This window comes from Balaenoptera borealis, assembly GCF_965194805.1.
Source record: "Balaenoptera borealis genome assembly, chromosome: 12".
NCBI classification, from domain to species: domain Eukaryota; kingdom Metazoa; phylum Chordata; class Mammalia; order Artiodactyla; family Balaenopteridae; genus Balaenoptera; species Balaenoptera borealis.
In genome coordinates, this window is record NC_138869.1 from 53,373,642 (window position 1) to 53,392,188 (window position 18,547).

At 45.7% G+C, this 18,547-nt stretch overlaps 1 protein-coding gene and 1 pseudogene across 2 annotated transcripts in view; one reads left to right on the forward strand and one right to left on the reverse strand.

The window, feature by feature from the left end:
- The window catches only part of DCLK3 (doublecortin like kinase 3), a 49,941-nt gene extending 42,060 nt beyond the window's left edge, over nucleotides 1-7,881 (reverse strand). The window contains exon 1 of the mRNA XM_082348483.1: nucleotides 7,648-7,881. Within this exon, the coding sequence (XP_082204609.1) occupies nucleotides 7,648-7,729 (82 nt within the window). The 5' untranslated portion in view covers nucleotides 7,730-7,881. The remainder of the gene's footprint in view (nucleotides 1-7,647) is intronic.
- Nucleotides 7,882-11,092: 3,211 nt separating this feature from the next.
- On the forward strand, nucleotides 11,093-14,891 carry LOC309608435 (transportin-1 pseudogene; annotated as a pseudogene). The gene has a single exon. The product of its transcript is annotated as a transportin-1 pseudogene (transcript).
- Nucleotides 14,892-18,547: the final 3,656 nt, after the last annotated feature.

The following is an 18,547-nucleotide window of genomic DNA, read 5'->3' on the forward strand; positions in this document are numbered from 1 at the left end:
TGTGGAGATGGCTGTTAGGAAAAATGCTCCACAAGTTTGGGGGGATTCCAAGCCTGTTCACAAGTAGTATGTGGTCTCTGGGGGTGACCGGTAAGCACTTGCTTACAAACCATTTATCACAAGTTCCAAAGAGACGGAGCAGAGGAAGGGCACACGTATCCCTGGAGGGCCTGGGAGGTGCTGCCATGAAGGTGATGCCTACGAAGAGGCCAGGAGACAAGTGGAAATTTGTCAGGCGTGAGGACAGGCAGGATGGAAGCCACTTCCAGCAGCTTGGTCCCGTTGGTGTGTTAGGTTAGTAATTCACACAGAGAGGAAATACCAAGTTACCTTTTAAATTAATTAATGCTGAACACTTTCACTAACACAAGACTTCACTCTAACCACCAGAGATTTGTTTCTGTGACATTTTTACTTGTGTGTTTGGGTGGCCTCGTGTTTTCTGCCCTCTGCTTCAACAAAGTGCAGTTTCCATACTTCTTGTTATGTAATTACCTAGAGACCATTTAACTGGCAGCACGCCTGCTCTCTCCTCGGAGAATTTTGAGCTTCTCTGTCCAAAAACACAGAGTGGAAAGTGAATCGTTGGTGCTCTTGAAAACTGAAGGCAGATCACTAAGCTCACATGATATGGGATGACAGCTTCAATCTCAAAACCATCCCCAATTTTTCAAATGTTTTTCACTTTCCTCAAACATACAGAAGACAAAAAAAGTGTGTGATTAACTAGGCAAAGTGTTGCCAGAGCCCTCTCCCACGGGTCAGAAGCAGCACTCACAAGAGACAGGCTAACTCAGAGCATCCGAATGAACACTAACTAAATGTCCTGGAGAGGAAAAAGCAGATACCCCAAGATGCAACAGCTCCTAGGAAACTGGTTCAGGAGGGCTCAAGTCAGTTAGCAAAGGTGGGATGGTGGATATGGCTGAACAAAGCTCTGCCCTATAGCTCATCTGTTCTTCCCGAGGATGCGTGTGGTGATCCCCCTCCTCCCCCTGGGCAACGGCACCATCAACCCTGTCCCCTGCCCCCTCCCAACCAAGAGTCAGCTGGGACTCCCATTCCCTTCCTTCACTGCCCACATCCAGTCAACCTCCACTCCAAGTCCTGGAGATGCCATTTATTTTTTTTTTTTTTGGCCACACCACATGGCTTACGGGATCTTAGTTCCCCTACCAGGGATTGAACCTGGGCCCTCAGCAGTGAAAGTGCCAAGTACTAACCACTGGGCCGCCAGGGAACTCCCTCTACTTCCTAAATGTCTCTCAAATCTGACACCTCGGGGCTTCCCTGGTGGCGCAGTGGTTGAGAGTCTGCCTGCCAATGCAGGGGACACGGGTTCGAGCCCTGGACCAGGAAGATCCCACATGCTACGGAGCAACTAGGCCCGTGAGCCACAACTACTGAGCCTGCGCGTCTGGAGCCTGTGCTCCGCAACAAGAGAGGCCGCGATAGTGAGAGGCCCGCGCACCGCGATGAAGAGTGGCCCCCGCTCGCCGCAACTGGAGAAAGCCCTCGCACAGAAACGAAGACCCAACACAGCCAAAAATTAAAAAAATAAAATAAAATAAATAAAGAATTATTCTGACTAAAACAAAAAAAAATCTGACACCTCCTCTCCATTCTCTTAACTACTTGCTGCTTGAATGCCCCCTCCCCAACCATGACAGCGGACCTGAACCATCTGTCTCTGGCTTTTCTTCCTACCCCTCACCTACCCACACACTTGGACAAAGTGAGGTCTCTAAACCATAAAGTGGGTCATCTTTCCCCTGCCCCAACTAAACACTCCAGTGGGTTTCCACCTGTTTCTCAAATTCTGGGGTATCCTCAGACATATTCTGGGGGTTCACAAGTTCTCCAAAATTATTTTTTGTTTAACTTTGTGCTTTCACTTTAATGAGCATCTTTTTAATAGAATATCAATAGAAACATATTCTGGAACATCCAAATGAGCATGTTATGACCAAGTGCTGCCACATAATTCCACTGTGTGTATTCCTGCATTTATGGTATAGCTGGCAATAAGAAATATGATGATGATGATTATTTTAATTGTCACAGGCTAATGAGAAAACAACAAATCAGACTTAATACAGACAAAGGAAACTGATGAGAAAATTGGGCCATCATATAACCCATGTGGTACGGCACACAGCCTCCCATAAGAATGGAACAACTGTTTTTAGACCCAGAAACAGTGACTTGGTTTTAGCAAGAATGACTTCATCCATCACATTAAATTCATGGAGTTAATCTGAATTTACTTGATTTGTAGCTGTGTTGATATTTTATTCATATATTTGTTTTGGTTTTATGGTCATATGAGAGCTCTAAATATAAAGTGCTTAGACATATTTGAATTGCACTATAATAAAAATAATTTAAGCCACCACTAGAGGCTATAAGATTTCTTTTTCCTTTAAATAAATTCACATATTACTCCCATTTGAGAAACTCGGGCTTTCAGAATGAGGTTTAAGCTACAAAACAAGGCATACGTGGGAGAGACAGTGACATTCTCTGAACTTTCATCCACACACCCCTCATTGTTTCCCAGCCCCCTCACCGTTGGTTCTGGCCAATGGGCTGTGGCATAAGCAACGATGCATCAGCTCTAGGCTGAAACACAGAAGAGCCAGAGAGCAACTCTCCCACCATCTCTTCCTGCGCTGGTGACCACAAAGGCCAATTTTTCCGAATGGTGTGGCTGCAAGATGGGAAAGCTCTGTCAGCTTGGCCTTCCACTGACCTATGAAGGACACATAGTGGAAGTGAGAAGTAACTGTTGTTGTGTGAAGCTACTAGATGACGAAGTTGATTTGTTACTGCAGCAGAGCTTAGCCTATCCTGACTAATACATCTTCGGGAACAGCAATCTACCTCACTGACCAAGTCCTTCCCATCATACTCCAGGCTCCAAACAACTTTTAGTTCAATGACTTGAACACATCAAGTTGTTTCATGGCACCACTTTACCTTTGCAAATGCTGTTCCTTAATCCTAGAATGTCATTCCCCACACTCTTCTGCCCTCCTCCCCATCCTGCCATTGTGATTCATCCTTCAAAACCTAGTTCAGATATAATTACCACCAGGACATTTTCCTCCCTTTTCCAACCCTCTTCCCTCCTTCACCATTACGCATCAACTCTACAGAATGCTTATCTTGCCATGTGATAATTACATGTTTACATGCCTGTCCCTACCCCACCTCCAAACACACTGTGGCAGGGTCAGTGGCTTATTCATCTCCACACTATCAAGACCAGCATGCAGCAGAAGTAGGCAGCATTTGGCCATTTGGCCAGGAAGAGCTTCCTCCAGGGGGCTGGTCCTAAGGCACTGGAAGGAAGTTAAGTTAAATCCATCACCCCCCTGGAGGAAACACCTGACTCAACAGCAACAAGTCCAGTGAGTCTCAGCTGTCTCTGCCCCAGTCCCAGGCCAGACCCGCCAAGGAATCCTGAACCCTCCCCATCATCTCCCCAAACACATTGCTCTTCAGCCCCCAGGAAGGACTCAGACTTTACCTGGGGCGGCGGGGCGGCGGGGTCGGGGGATGAGGGGAGCAGCCTAGGGCCTTGTACTCAAAGTGTGGTCCACACTTAAGAACTGAGGAGCTAGTGAGAAAAGCAGAACCTCAGGCTCCAGCCCAACTCCTGGGTCAGAATCCACATTTTAGCAAGATCCCCAAATGATTCATATACCCAATAACATTTGAGAGGCACTGGCCCAAGGCACCCAAACAGAATCCCTCCAACCTGAAAGGTAACTTTAATAACAATACTTTTATACACTGATGTATGCAATTATATCTCAATAAAACTGGAAGAAGAAACAAACTCAGGAAAAAAAAATAACAATACTTTCTCTTCGTAATAATATCTGCAAAGTGCTTTACATCAGCGGTCCCCAGGCTTTTTGGCACCAGGGACCAGTTTCATGGAAGACAAGGATGGGGCGGGGGCGAGGGTGGGGGATGGTTCAGGCAGTAATGCGAGCGATGGGGAGCAATGGGGAGCGGCAGATGAAGCTTTGCTTGCCAGGCCCACCACTCACCTCCTGCTGTGTGGCCCGGTTCCTAACAGGCCACGGACCGGCCTTTTCAAAGAACTCCCCCACATACGAATCTTCAAAAGGGGCTCTGTGTTACCACCAGATGGTTTAGACATTAACAGGAGGCTACCAAAGGAAAAAGTGGGAAACTCTGGGTACCAGATACAATAGCCCCCTAGATGCAAGGAAAGGAAACACCATCAGGCAAGAGCCTCTGACTAATGAAGCCTGTCCAAGCCCCTCCCAAGCCCCGGTACTGGTCCGCAGCTTGGGGGTTGGGGACCCCTGCTTTGTATCACTCAATCCTCGGAACAATTCGCTCATGTCCATTTTACCAATGAGGAAACTGAGGCTCAAAGTGTCTGGGTACCTTGCCCACCATCATACAGCTTTGAAGAGTCAGAGTCAGAATTTGAAGGCAGTTCTGCTGGACTCAAGAGTTGTAACCCCCATCACCACCCACTACACGGCACCCTGCCATTCACAAGCACTTAGCCTTCCAGACCAGCTCTGGAGACCTCCGTGCCCCTTCACACAGCCACTGGACAGTATTTCCCTCTATTCCATCACTTACTTCCAACACCACCATGCCTCCACATACACCACTGTCCCTGAGACACTGCCAGCTCTCCCTGGGCAAGGATTTTATGAGCTTGCTAAATGATTGTTTGATGAGTCAATGAAAATATTTCCCCTTCATCATCAGACAACCCTCTGAGGATGGCTGGATAATTATTATTAAGTAAAGAAAGGTGAAGACACTGAGGTTCCCAGAGAAGTTCAATGACTTGCACCAGATCACCAGGAAGCCTCAGACCTCTGGGGATAGGATGGAACTGAACTCCCTGACTCCCAGGACAGACGTCCTCTTCCCCACCCTTCCACTCTCCCTGTATTTCCCTCTTCTGACCTACATTACCAGGCAGTTAAAAACATCCTTGTCAAAGAACTCCCCCATATACGCATCTTCAAAAGGGGCTCTGTGTTACCACTAGATGGGCCAAATTTAGACATTAACAGGAGGCCACCAAAGAAAAAGGTGGGAAACTCTGGATACCAGATACAATAGCCCCCTGGATGCAAGGAAAGGAAACATCATCAGGCAAGAGGCTCTGACTAATGAAGCCCATCCAAACCCCTCACAATGACCCCATGTCAAGGCAGAGGCCCCCTGGAAGGCCAGGCTGGTGGAGACACACCCACCCTCCCTGGAGTCTATGGTATTGTGGTTCCACTGATCAAGACAGCCCTTTCTTTCCCTTTATTGTCTTTAGGAAGAAGCTAAGACATTTAATCAGCTCCACATGTAACCAGAGAAAAGCAACACACCTGCCTGAAATATTCAAATATTTAGGAGAACATAGGAGGGAAATTTCCCTTGAACTGGTTAAAAGGGGGATGAGAGAAGCCAAGAGTGAGATCTTGGGACAATGAAGCAACTCTCCATTTTGTTTTGCTTTTCTGAGCATTACGCCCAAGCACCATGCCACCCACTGGGCACCGCCGAAGGCACCCAGATGAGAAGTTAATGGCCTGGGCACAGGGCTCCATCTGCTAGGAGGCACCTTGTGAAAATTCACACCAAGGTACTCTGCAGGCTAGTGCAGGCTACCCAGTGTTGATGATACAGCCCTACTCGAGAAATGTTTGATTGGGTCCCCTAGAATCAGATCCTGAGATAGGAATCCCTAGGAAAGTGTTTTATTGGGAAGTATTCCTAGGAAGAAACTGGTAGGGGAGTGAAGAAGTGAGTCCCGAAAGAGAAGCAAGCCCAGCAATGACCCCTGGAGATCAATGTGACACCACTCCACAGTGGATTTCTACAGACAGAGTATGTCACACCTGGCTGTGTCCCAATCAAGGGCAAGGGAGTGGGACAATATACACTCTGGCACCCATCAGGCATTGGTTAGGGGCTGCCCCCAGGGGAGATGGCAACTCCCAGGCCCGCCTTGCTCTCAGCTCCTTCAGACCAAGCAGACTCCAGCAGCCCCAACAAAGAGGGTCATCCTCCAATGAAGGGGAGGGGCTGGCGGCTGGGAGTGAAAGCACCCAGGGTACCAGTGTGCACAAAGGGCTCTGAGGGGACACTGTGTCACACTGAAGTACCTGTGACAGTCCAGGGTCCAGTATTCCTTTCTCCAAGTTTTGCCCAAAGCCTGACCATGATAATGCTGACTCCATCTCAGCTATTCTGCGGCCTCACGGGGTTCTCACATTTCTTTGAGCTCACCATAAATGTACCTGGCTCAAAGACCGTTCAGACCTTCATGGAATGAGTTACAGAGCATCTTTCAGATATCGTTTTCTGCCTCTCTGTTCTTTTTCCAGGGAAGCATTTTCTGGCACCACCCAAAGCAATCCAAATATTAAACTGAAATGCTTTTATGAAGTTGGGCTGCCAGGCAAACCCAACATCCTTTTCCTTTTTTTCTTTCTTCCTGGGGCCCCTGTTTCTTGCTACCTTGCCGCTTAAGGATAAGCACAATGCTTGGCTACTACTCTAGATGCCCCATTCATTGTGACTGTGATTGTCAGCTCAACACTCGCCAACAGATCACCTCTGTAAGCAGTGACGTGGACTAACTTCACAGCTCCTAACACAACCATAAAGGCCCAGGACCACCTAATGCCAAGACAATCAGGAAGGAAGGACCCAGCTTCAAGTTGACAGCTGTCATCTTGGACAACACAGCAAGTAAATGAAAGGAGATGGAATCCACAGGGAAGGGGGTAAGACAGAGGGAGAACTAATGTTGGAAATGAATAACAGCAGAGTTCTCTCCACAACTTCTCCTCACCCCCCACTCGCAGCAGGTGGATACCCTGAAAAGGTGTCTCCAGATGCCTCTGCCCAGCCCTGCACAGTCTTCTCCCCACCTCACAACACCTCGCCCCCAGAGCCAGACACCCAAGGCAGTATAAATGCGGTCCTATATTTGAAATTATTGATGGGATATTTCACGAACTCATTTTCTCTGCCTCTAGCCTTTCCCCCTATAGTCTTTAGTTCTGTGTGTTTCTTTATCTAGTTCTAAGGAGAATTTCCTTTCCTTTAGCTGGGTCACAAGAGCTGTGGAAACCTGGGTTCAAATCCCAGCTTGGTCGCTATTAAGCCATGTGACCTTGGGAACCTCTGTTTTCTCATCTGACAAATGGGGATAAATCCACCTTCCTTACAGGTCTGTGGAGAGGATGGATGAAATGAGGTCAGCTCTAGGTAAAGCACCTGACATGTCGAGATGCTCAGTAAAGCCCGGCTCCCTCGCGGGCGCCTTCCCTCTCCGACAGCCCCACCGCACCTCCCAGGATGCCCCCGCGTTTCCCAGGCCGGCCCCTCTGGACAGCGAGGGACAGGAACCCAGATCGGGACAGCGTTAACCCCAACCCCGAGCAGGCGAGTTTCGGCTGGTGTGGCCACACACACACACACACACACGCGCACCGCGCTTGCTCCGGGCACCCCCGCGGGACCGGCACTGAGGCCCCACAGCGCACGGAGCGGGGCCTGGAGTTGGGGAGACAGAAGGGCTCCCCCTACCCCGGCGGCGGCCCCGACCTGGTGGGCGCCAGAGCGCATGGCACTTACCCGGGGCGGGCCGAGCGGGGCAGCTGGGGGCGGGTCGTGCGGGGGGCGGTGGCGGGCGCGGGGCCGGCGCGGCGGCAGGCATGGCTCGGAGGCCCGGGAGCTACGCGCGGGGCTTGGAGGCGCGGGGCCGCGGCTCGACGGCGGGGCGAGAGCGGCGCGAGCGCGGCGCGAACGGCGGGGAACCCGCTCCGCCCTCTCTCCTCGTTCCCTCCCGCCGCCCGCCCCGCGCCGCGCAGCGCCGGGCAACAGCCTCGGGGAACGTCTCTGGGGGCGCCGGCTTAGCAACCGCGCGCCGCCCAGCCTCTCTCCACGCACCCACACCCGCCCCGCCCCGCTCCGCGCGCCGAGCCGGGCGCTGCAGGTGGGCGGGGCCCGCTATGAACTTGCTCCCGCACTCCCAGTCTTCTCCAGGGAGCGCCCGAGGTGGCCCTCGGGGACCCCTCCGCAGCCCGCCTCTCTCCGCTCGCAGGGCGTGCCCTAGAGCCAGGCGCGGTCGGGCTTTGAAACTGAGCCTCGCCCACGTTCTCTGTGGGTGGCGGACCAAAGGCGTCCCCAGGACCCCGGCAGTCCTCGCCCCTCCTGGTCTTTCAGAGACCAGGCTTCCCTCACTGATCCCTTCCTCCTACCCCATCCCCGCTACGCTCACACATTGACCCTGCAGCCATCCTATATCCTGCTTGCCCCACAGATTCAGAGAACTGCTCACACTCCGTCCACACCCGTGACCTCAAAGATACAGCCTGCAGACCTCCCTCCAGCCTCACGTCTTCCTGGTACCATCTAAAAGCTGCTCAATGCCCCTTGCGTTGTTTACCCCTTCCAAGCCCACCACAGGTCTAATCCTCCCACTTGCAGATACCCCATGTCTGCAGTCACAATCCCATCTCCTCAAAGACTGGCTCCCAGGCCCCTCCTGGGAGAGATGATTAATGCAGGGCAGACCATGCCCATGTAGGGGAGCAGAATTTGCCACCCCAAACTATGTCTCTTTCGGATATTATTTTAAGCTGGTTATTTTCTGAGAAACAGCAGACATGGGAAAAACTCTGAAAACCAAGTAGGAGTTACCCCTGTGTAAGAAACATTTACATTTGTAAAGGAAATCTCCATTTATTAGGTGTCTCCTTCACTGTACCTGGAAGAGAAGAAGGACCAAATTTCTCAAAATTCTTTTTTTTTCTTTCATTTCTAAGTCTTTCCTGAGTATTATCACCTCATTTCTGAGTTTTTCTTTTTTTATTATTATATGAAACATATATTGTTATTTCTCAACATTTTTAAAAGGCCCTGATATAGAGCAAGTATTATTTTCCAAAATTATTTGAGCACACAGTTATATTAATATATCATGAAGAAGTGGTTCTATAGAAGGAATAAATGAGAGTTCATGTGCAAGAACTAAGGAAAGGTATTTAAAGACTTTTTTTTTTTTTTTTTTTTCCTTTGGTCCACTCTGCGAGGCTTGTGGGATCTTAGTTGAACCCCAGACCTCGACAGTGAAAACACGGAGTCCTAACCACTGGACCATCAGGGAATTCCCTAGAAATTCTAATCAATGGAGAAAGCAATGACAAATCTGCATCACAACCTTCCCCTTGTTTACTGTGCTTTTCATGGTAACCTCTACACCCTCAAGATCCTCTTTTGTCTTTAGTTGAGGATGGTGTTTAAGGTGAGGGCTTCAGCCATTTGGAAAGTTACTCAAGTTTTTCTGGGGCTCTCTCATGTATACATGTTATTCAACTTAGCTTGATTTTTCTCCTGTTAGTCTGTCTCATGTCAATTCTGAGACCAGCCAGAAGATCCTAGAAGGTAGAGGAAAATTTGTTTCTCCCCAACACCCACATCTCCACATGGCCACTGACATGATTACAGCAATGATCTTGATGTTGCCTTGATCCATCAGAGTGGCCTTGTCTGATGCTGGTGTTCTGTGAAGTTGTTCACGTTCCGCAGAACACCAAGACTGAGGCCAGATCTGCTCCCGTATGTCAGGGTCTGTCTTTCTCTTCCTCACACATAACAAGAAGTCTAGGAGAAGGCTATTCTGTGCTGGTTCAGCATCTCAGGGGTAACCTTAGGTATAAATCTCTTTCCAGGCTTCCACATGGCCCCCTTCAACATGTTGCCTTTTCTCCTCAGACTCAAGACTGTTGCCTCAGGGTCACAAAATGGCTGCAACAACCTCTGGAAGCCATTGTGTGCAAAGGAACTTCTGCTTCCAGCTGGTTTGATGGCCAGACAACCCAAAGTGATCATCAAGGACCATTTTCAGCAATCCAGTTCACTAACAGTGAACAAAATGACAAAGGACCTGCCTCCCAGTCGCTCCCCTCTAGTTAGGGGAGGCAGGTAATGAAATAGCAAGTAGGGTGATAAATGGCGTGGAGAAAACAAAGGAAGGAGAAGGGAATAGGGAGTGGGGACTGTTGTTATTTTAAGTTGGGCAGACAGGAAAGGCCTCACTGACAAGGTGACATTTGACCAAAAGCCTGAAGGAAGAAACTATTTGGAAATTTCTCTTGGAGGTAAGTGCCCCTCAGCTACTTAAATATTTCCTTTTTAGAAGCCATTGCAGCTACTCTTCCTGGCCCTATGATTTAGGAGTAAACAAAAGTTTTAAAAACTGAGTTTTAGGGAAAGGTTTAACTCTCATGGAGGAGAATTCAGATGACTTGTATTTTCTTTCTTGTAAAACCAGCAGTTCAGCAATGTTTAATTACTGGCTAGATAATCATTTATATGTTCATTATATATACACATTAAACATACAAGGAACAACTTAGCTCAAGTTATCAGATTACCTCCCAGCAGTGAGGATAAACATGATACATCTTTTTTTTTTTTTTTTTTTTTGGCCACACCATGTGGTGTGTGGATTCTTAGTTCCCTGACCAGGGATCGAACCCATGCCCCCTGCAGTGGAAGCATGGAGTCTTAACCACTGGACTGCCAGGGAAGTCCCTAAACATGATACATCTTCTTGAACACTGGAAGAAAATGCTAGTTACCTACTCCTATTCTCCCTTTCTGACCTAGTAACGGACCCCAATTTTAAGCTGACCACACTGCAACCTAGAATAAAGAATAGATTTTCTAGCCTCCCTTTGTTACCGAACCAAACTAGGGTCCGCTCACCTGCCACGCAGCAAAGACAATCTACTGACACCAGATTGTGATGAAGGAAAGCACAGTGTTTATTGCAGGACACCACACAAGGAGAACGGGCAGCTCATGATCAAAAGACCTGAACACCTCCATGGCTTTTAGGGACAGGTTTTCAAAGGCAACATTTGGGATGAGGGTTGCAGCTCGTGGACTTTCTTCTGATTAGTTGGTGGTAAGGTAACAGGGTGATGTTTCAGGAATCTTAATCATCAACCTTCTGGTTCCAACCCGTCTGGGGTCTACTTGCTTGAGGTCAGCATATAGTCACCATCCTCTATCTGGGTAGTTGGTCTCAGTTTCTGCAGAACAATTTAAAGATATGTGTTGGTTCCTTGTGCTCGGCTGCCGCGGCAGCAGCAGCAGCAGACATTGGCAGCCCAGCTGCTAGGATCAGTTCCCCTGGGTTTCACCGACCCAGACTTCCTTCAGGGCACCCCAGGCAGCAAACCAAGATGGAATATGAGTGGAAACATGATGAGCAAGGGCTTCAGCAGATCCTGCAGCTGCTGAAGGAGTCCCAACCCCCCGACACCACCATCCAGAGAACGATTCTAGAAACTGGAACAACTCAGTCAATATCCAGACTTTAACAACTACCTGATTCTTGTTCTTACAAAATTAAAATCTGAAGATGAACCCACAAGATCATTGAGTGGTCTCATATTGAAGAATAAAGTGAAAGCACACTTTCAGTATTTCCCAAATGGTGTAACAGACTTTATTAAGAGTGAATGTTTAAACATTATTGGTGACTCCTCTCCTCTGATTAGAGCTACTGTAGGCATTTTGATTACAACTATAGCCTCCAAGGAGAACTGCAGAATTGGCCTGACCTCTTACCAAAACTCTGTAGCCTGTTGGATTATGAAGATTACAACACTTGTGAGGGAGCATTTGGTGCCCTTCAGAAGATTTGTGAAGATTCTGCTGAGATTTTTAGATAGTGATGTTTTAGATCGTCCTCTCAACAGCATGATTCCTAAATTTTTACAGTTCTTCAAGCACAGTAGTCCAAAAATAAGGTCTCATGCTGTTGCATGTGTCAATCAGTTTATCATCAGTAGAACTCAAGCTCTGATGTTGCACATTGATTCCTTTATTGAGAATCTCTTTGCATTGGCTGGTGATGAAGAACCAGAGGTACAGAAAAATGTGTGCCAGGCACTTGTGATGTTGCTTGAAGTTCGAATGGATCGCCTGCCTCCTCACATGCATAATATAGTTGAGTACATGCTACAGAGGCCCCAAGATCAAGGTGAAAATGTGGCTTTAGAAACCTGCGAATTCTGGCTCACTTTGGCTAAGCAACCAATATGCAAAGATGTACTCATAAGGCATCTTCCTAAGTTGATTCCTGTGTTAGTGAACGGCATGAAGTACTCAGATATAGATATTATCTTACTTAAGGGTGATGTTGAAGAAGATGAAACAATTCCTCAGAGTGAACAGGATACAAGGCCACGTTTTCATCGATCAGGGACAGTGGCTCAGCAGCATGACGAAGATGGAATTGAAGAGGAAGATGATGATGACGATGAAGTTGATGATGATGATACAATTTCTGACTGGAATCTAAGAAAATGTTCTGCGGCTGCCCTAGATGTTCTTGCAAATGTGTATCGTGATGAGCTTTTGCCACATATTTTGCCCCTTTTGAAAGAATTACTTTGTCATCATGAATGGGTTGTTAAAGAATCAGGCATCTTGGTTTTAGGAACAATTGCTGAAGATTGCATGCTGGGCATGATTCCATACCGACCTGAGCTCATTCCTCCCCTTATTCAGTGCCTCTCTGATAAAAAGGCTCTTGTGCATTCCATAACGTGCTGGACTCTTAGCCGCTATGCACACGGGGTGGTCAGCCAGCCCCCTGACACGTACCTGAAGCCATTAATGACAGAACTGCTAAAGCGTATCCTGGATAGCAACAAGAGAGTACAAGAAGCTGCCTGCAGTGCCTTTGCTACCCTGGAAGAGGAGGCTTGTACAGAACTTGTTCCTTACCTTGCTTATATACTTGATACCTTGGTCTTTGCATTTAGTAAATACCAGCATAAAAACCTGCTCATTTTTTATGATGCCATAGGAACGTTAGCAGATTCAGTAGGACATCACTTAAACAAACCTGAATATATTCAGATGCTAATGCCTCCACTGATCCAGAAATGGAACATGTTAAAGGATGAAGATAAAGATCTCTTCCCTTTACTTGAGTGCCTATCTTCAGTTGCCACAGCCCTGCAGTCTGGCTTCCTTCCATACTGTGAACCTGTGTATCAGCGTTGTGTAAACCTAGTACAGAAGACTCTTGCACAAGCAATGCTGAACAATGCTCAACGAGATCAGTATGAGGCTCCAGATAAAGATTTTATGATAGTGGCTCTTGATTTACTCAGTGGCCTGGCTGAAGGACTTGGAGGCAACATTGAACAGCTAGTAGCCCGAAGTAACACTCTAACACTAATGTATCAGTGCATGCAGAATAAAATGCCAGATGTTAGACGGAGTTCCTTCACCCTGTTAGGTGACCTGACAAAAGCTTGCTTTCAGCATGTTAAGCCTTGTATAGCTGATTTCATGCCAATATTAGGAACCTACCTAAATCCAGAGTTCATTTCAGTCTGCAATAATGCCACATGGGCAATTGGAGAAATCTCCATTCAAATGGGTATAGAGATGCAGCCTTATATTCCTATGGTGTTGCACCAGTTTTGCACCAGACCCAACACGCCAAAGATATTGTTAGAGAATACAGCAATAACAATTGGTCGTCTTAGTTATGTTTGTCCTCAAGATGTGGCCCCCATGCTACAGCAGTTTATAAGACCCTGGTGCACCTCTCTGAGAAACATAAGGGACAATGAGGAAAAGGATTCAGCATTTTGTGGGATTTGTACCATGATCAGTGTGAATTCCAGTGGAGTAATCCAAGATTTTATATTTTTTTGTGATGCTCTTGCATCATCCAAAAGATGATCTGCAAGACATGTTCTGTAAGATCCTTCATGGATTTAAAAATCAAGTTGGGGATGAAAATTGGAGGCGTTTCTCTGACCAGTTTCCACTTCCCTTAAAAGAGCGTCTTACAGCTTTTTATGGTGTTTAATCTCATACACTTACGCTGCAGTCCCATAATTAGGGGTCCTTCAGTCTTGGAGACTATGAGGGAGCCTCTGCACCCAGGGAAGATGTTACCCTTTACAGGGAGGGCGGGTAAACCGGTAGGGAATACGGTACAATCCCAGCCCTACTGGGAGGGGCTGGAGGGAGGTGTTGCCATCACTGTATTAAGTCACTGTTGGGAAATGTTTTAACATCTGGAGCCTTTGTGGGTGGAAATCTATCTCCAATTACAACTCTGCACTAGATGTGAAGAGGCAAAAAAAAAGAGAAAAAGTTATTCAATCTACTCACAAAACAATACATTCTGGAATATTATGGGGAATTGTACCAAAACAAGAACAAGAAATGATGCATAGGGATGAGAAAGGGAAAAAATTCTATAGCACAATGAAGGAAACCTAAGAATGGGGATTAGAAAACAGTAAAGTTGTTTTTTTTTTAATTTAAAGGTTTTTATAAAATTTCCCAGATGATGGGGATTTGTTTTTGCATACTGATGAAGAACTACACAAATGAAAGCTAGTAAGAGTTAAAATCAGCTTGCCTACCCATAGTAGAAGCAGGTTCTTGGAAGTTACAATTTAAGGTACCCCAAAAAGTTGGAAAAAAAAAACAAAACAAATTTAAACAATGAAGCACCCTGTGAAATGCCAAATGAGTCACTCCTTTTACCTCTGTGGGATGGGCAGGGAGGGAGGAATAAATGGGGTTGGACATACCAAACTAAAGATTGACATCTTGACTTTGCATTAAGACATTAATGTAGTGGATATAATTTGATGGTTGTACTTCATTAGATTTAATTTCTCGGCCAAGACGTCATTTTTAAAGTGCAGTTTAAGGTTCAGGCATGCATTCTGGCTCATAGTGATTGAAAGTACCTTAAATTAGTGGGAAAGTAGCATGCTTGCATCACATAGAGTGAGACTGGTATTCAGTTACCTCTGTTGCGCCAGTTTACCAATTCAATATAGCCCTGCATTTAAAATTCCTTTTTAAGATTTGTGGATTTTATTTTTATTAAGAATATAGATATAAAGTACTGTAGTTTACAGCTAGGCCTGCTTGAAATATCTTTTTAGGATCTGTTAGGAATAAGATTGATATTGTATTGTGTATAACCTGCACAATGTGGAAAGCTGATATACCTGTGCAAAATCTTTGCCTCTGTGCTGTCAGTGTGATGTGCTTTCTGCATGGTTATATACTACTAGTGATTTTATCAAAACTTCTAAAACTTAAATTACATGGTAAAGGATCTGTAAGAGGCTGCATAAATGTTAGCTGGCACATAAAGACAACTGTAGAAGTTGAAGACATGATTGCTATATTTCAATGTTTATTCCCACTCAACACATTGCCTTCTAAGCTTTCTTTTTTTGTTCAAAGCATGATCTTAAAGATATGTTTAAGTTAATGGATGTAATGCAGGTTTCCTACACTGTACTGGCACATGTTGGTGGCCCTCTGTGCCCTAGATATATGCACACAGGGTGCAAGTAAAAAGCTATAGAGTGAAAGTTGGTTTGGATCCTCTTCATTTCATTTGTTTAGCTTTTCTGTTATTTTTCTCTACTTACATGTATTCCTGTGAATAAATCGTTGTTCAGTTAAAAAGAAAAACCAGATATGCATCAGATTGTTATGTATATTCCTTGAGGAGGAACCCGGGCTCTGTTTTATCATTGAACTATCATTTAAGCTATCCTTACTTTTCTTGCTTGACTGCTTTTCCTTTGTTTCTGCATTCCCTCACGTCCCTAATTAGTAACTGCTTGAGTCCGCTTTGGAACTCAGGAAAAGCCTAGGAGACTAAAGCCATTTTCTACAAACAAGAAACAGGGGACCCAGGGGACTTTTGTATCTGGAAAGGGCCCACAGGGACCTGCTCAGTGTTACCCTCCCCCACCTTTTCTTTAATACTCCTCCATCCTGAGGGGTACAGGGGCGGGAGAAGAAAGGGAATAAAGCTTTGGATAGAAACTTAGCAGGGGAACTCCGTTTTAGGGGGACTCAGTTTCACTGTCTACCTCTCAACCCTCACCTCCTGCCAGTCCCCCAGGGATGCTCTGGGCTCCAGCTATAGTGCAAATTCCTTGCTTTGTCTCGGGCAGCATCTGTTTCCATCCACTGCTGCATCTGCCCCTGTGCAGCCCTTACTCAGTCATCCTCTCCTCACCCTAAGTCAACTGCCAATGCACGATTCAACCCCTAACTATTCTGCCCTCCCTACCAGCAGGAAGATAGGAAAGCAGGGTGTTTGAAATGGCTGCATCGTGGTCAATCTGGTTTCCCTCTAGTACTGACAAAGTGACCCAATCAGTGGCACATTCCATTCAGCCGGTGATCCCTATCGACCTTGATGTCAGTCAGCATGCCTCGGTTGGCTTCAGCAGACTCATCCCATTTGACCCAAGTCCGCTCACTCCAGTAGACTTCTTTCAACAAGGAAGTCAGGGAATTCCCTGGCGGTCCAGTGGTTAGGACTCAGCGTTTTCACTGCTTTCAGCTGCTGGGGCCTAGGTTTGAACCCTGATCAGGGAACTAAGATCCCGCAAGCCGAGCGGCATGGCCAAAAAACCAAAAATCAAGGAAGAAGTCGAAACTCTTGCCTAAGATAAAATTAGGATTTCCTGTGGGGGACATTGATGCACACAATCACTCTTCTCGCTCTGGTTCAGATAACTGTGTGTCAGCTGTGTGTAGACATGATTTCAGGAATATATCAAAGATACGATACCACTTTTACTGGATACAAGCTTCTGCTTTTAAACGAATCAGTTTATTTCCGATGTCTGCTAAACTTACCATCTGGGCCCTCCCGATGCCCAAGAATATGGCACTCAGTGTGGTAAAAAGCAAGATGCAGATAATTGTTTCTGTATTATAGCAATAAAAACAAACTAATTTGCAAAACTACTAAATGATCTTCAAATGTGGAATGGTAATAAAAGGCAAGTCCAAAATATTCTCCAGCCCTTACAGTATAGTAGCAGATTCAGGGCAAGATTTCAAGTATCATAGGACATGACATTCTCAGAACAATGCCTATAATTAGGCACAAAAGCTAGAAAAATTAGGCTTAAGTCTGAAAAAGATAGACTGTAGTACAAAAATATGTGTAATCTCTCTTGAATTACCAAACTTGCCCTCCAAAAAAAGAAGAGATAATAAGTAAATGATATCCGGTCCTAAGATTCCAGAATAAAACACATAGGCACACAAAGTTAAAGCTGTACATATACACAAGCATGTTTGCAAAATGTGATGTATGGTTCATGCCTATGTATGGGCCACACTGAAACTGAGAATGTTATAAAGAAATTCCTCAGTTAGGGCTCAAATTCTCCTACATAAAAATTTTAAATAAATATATTAGTGATTCAGTTGGCCTCAAATAAATTCTTCCTGTTCGTCTTAGTATCATATAAAGGATAGAAGCTCACCTCGGATATGAGTGCTGTCCTCAAAGCTAAACAGAAACAAAGTAGACAGACCTTTCTTGATTCTTATATTTAGCTGAAAGTTGCTGCTGTGGGACAGGGGTCTGCAAACTATACAGACAGTGCAGCCAAATCTGGCTTGGTGCCAACCTGTGTAAATAAAGATTTATTGGAATACAACCATGCCTATTCATTTACATATTGTCTATGCTGCTTTTGAATAGTTGTGGCAGAGACCATATGACCCACAAAGCCAAAACTATTTATTATCTGGTCCTTTACAGAAAAAGTTTGCAGACCCCGGCTGTTGTGTCAGCACATTCTGTGTTCTGTCTTTGGATGAAATGGAGAAGTGCAAGCCACCAAATTTTGCTTCTTTATGTGTTGAATAATGATGAGAACTTTTTTGGAAAAAAATTAAAGTTTCTCATTCTCAGGTTTGTGACAGTCATTTTGCTTTAATCTAACCCTTTTGGTGTCCAACCCACTTGGTAGATTTAGCTCCTTCTCTGAATATTCTTAAAATCTCTACCAAGTGGAGAAGCCCAGTATGGGAAGAGAGATGAACATTTCTGAACCATCTAACAAGAGCTTCCACAGAGGGACCCCTCTTTTAAAACCCAGAACTCTGTGAGATAGGGTCATTTTTGCCATTCTTCTGAGGCTGTCTCCTGTTTTTAAACACTTGAGAAAGCCGAGAATCAGAGAGCTTAAGAAACTCACCCAAGGTCACACAATAGCATAATAAGATGCAGAGGCAGAATTGGAATCCGGGTCTGTCTGATTCCAATGCACATGCTCCTTCCACCATACCTCGCTGCCTGATCAATGTATTCATTTATTCACTCAGTGGATAATCACTGAGCACTTTGGGGGTAACTGCTACATTCAGTCATTATGTCAGACCCCAAGGACACAAAGATCATGAAAAACAATGAAGAGGAACTGACCAGGGATACATTTCAAGTAAGATTGATGTGACCTCCCCCAGGTCAGAATCCCCTCAATCCATAATTTAATTTAAAAAATTAAGAGTAACCATATCCTTATGAAAGATAGTTCCATGATTATATCTTCCTAAAAGAAGTAGTGTTGACTAATTAGATTGTAACCCTGAAGTATAAGCATAATATATAGACTGTTGACATCATATCAGAGAAGTTACC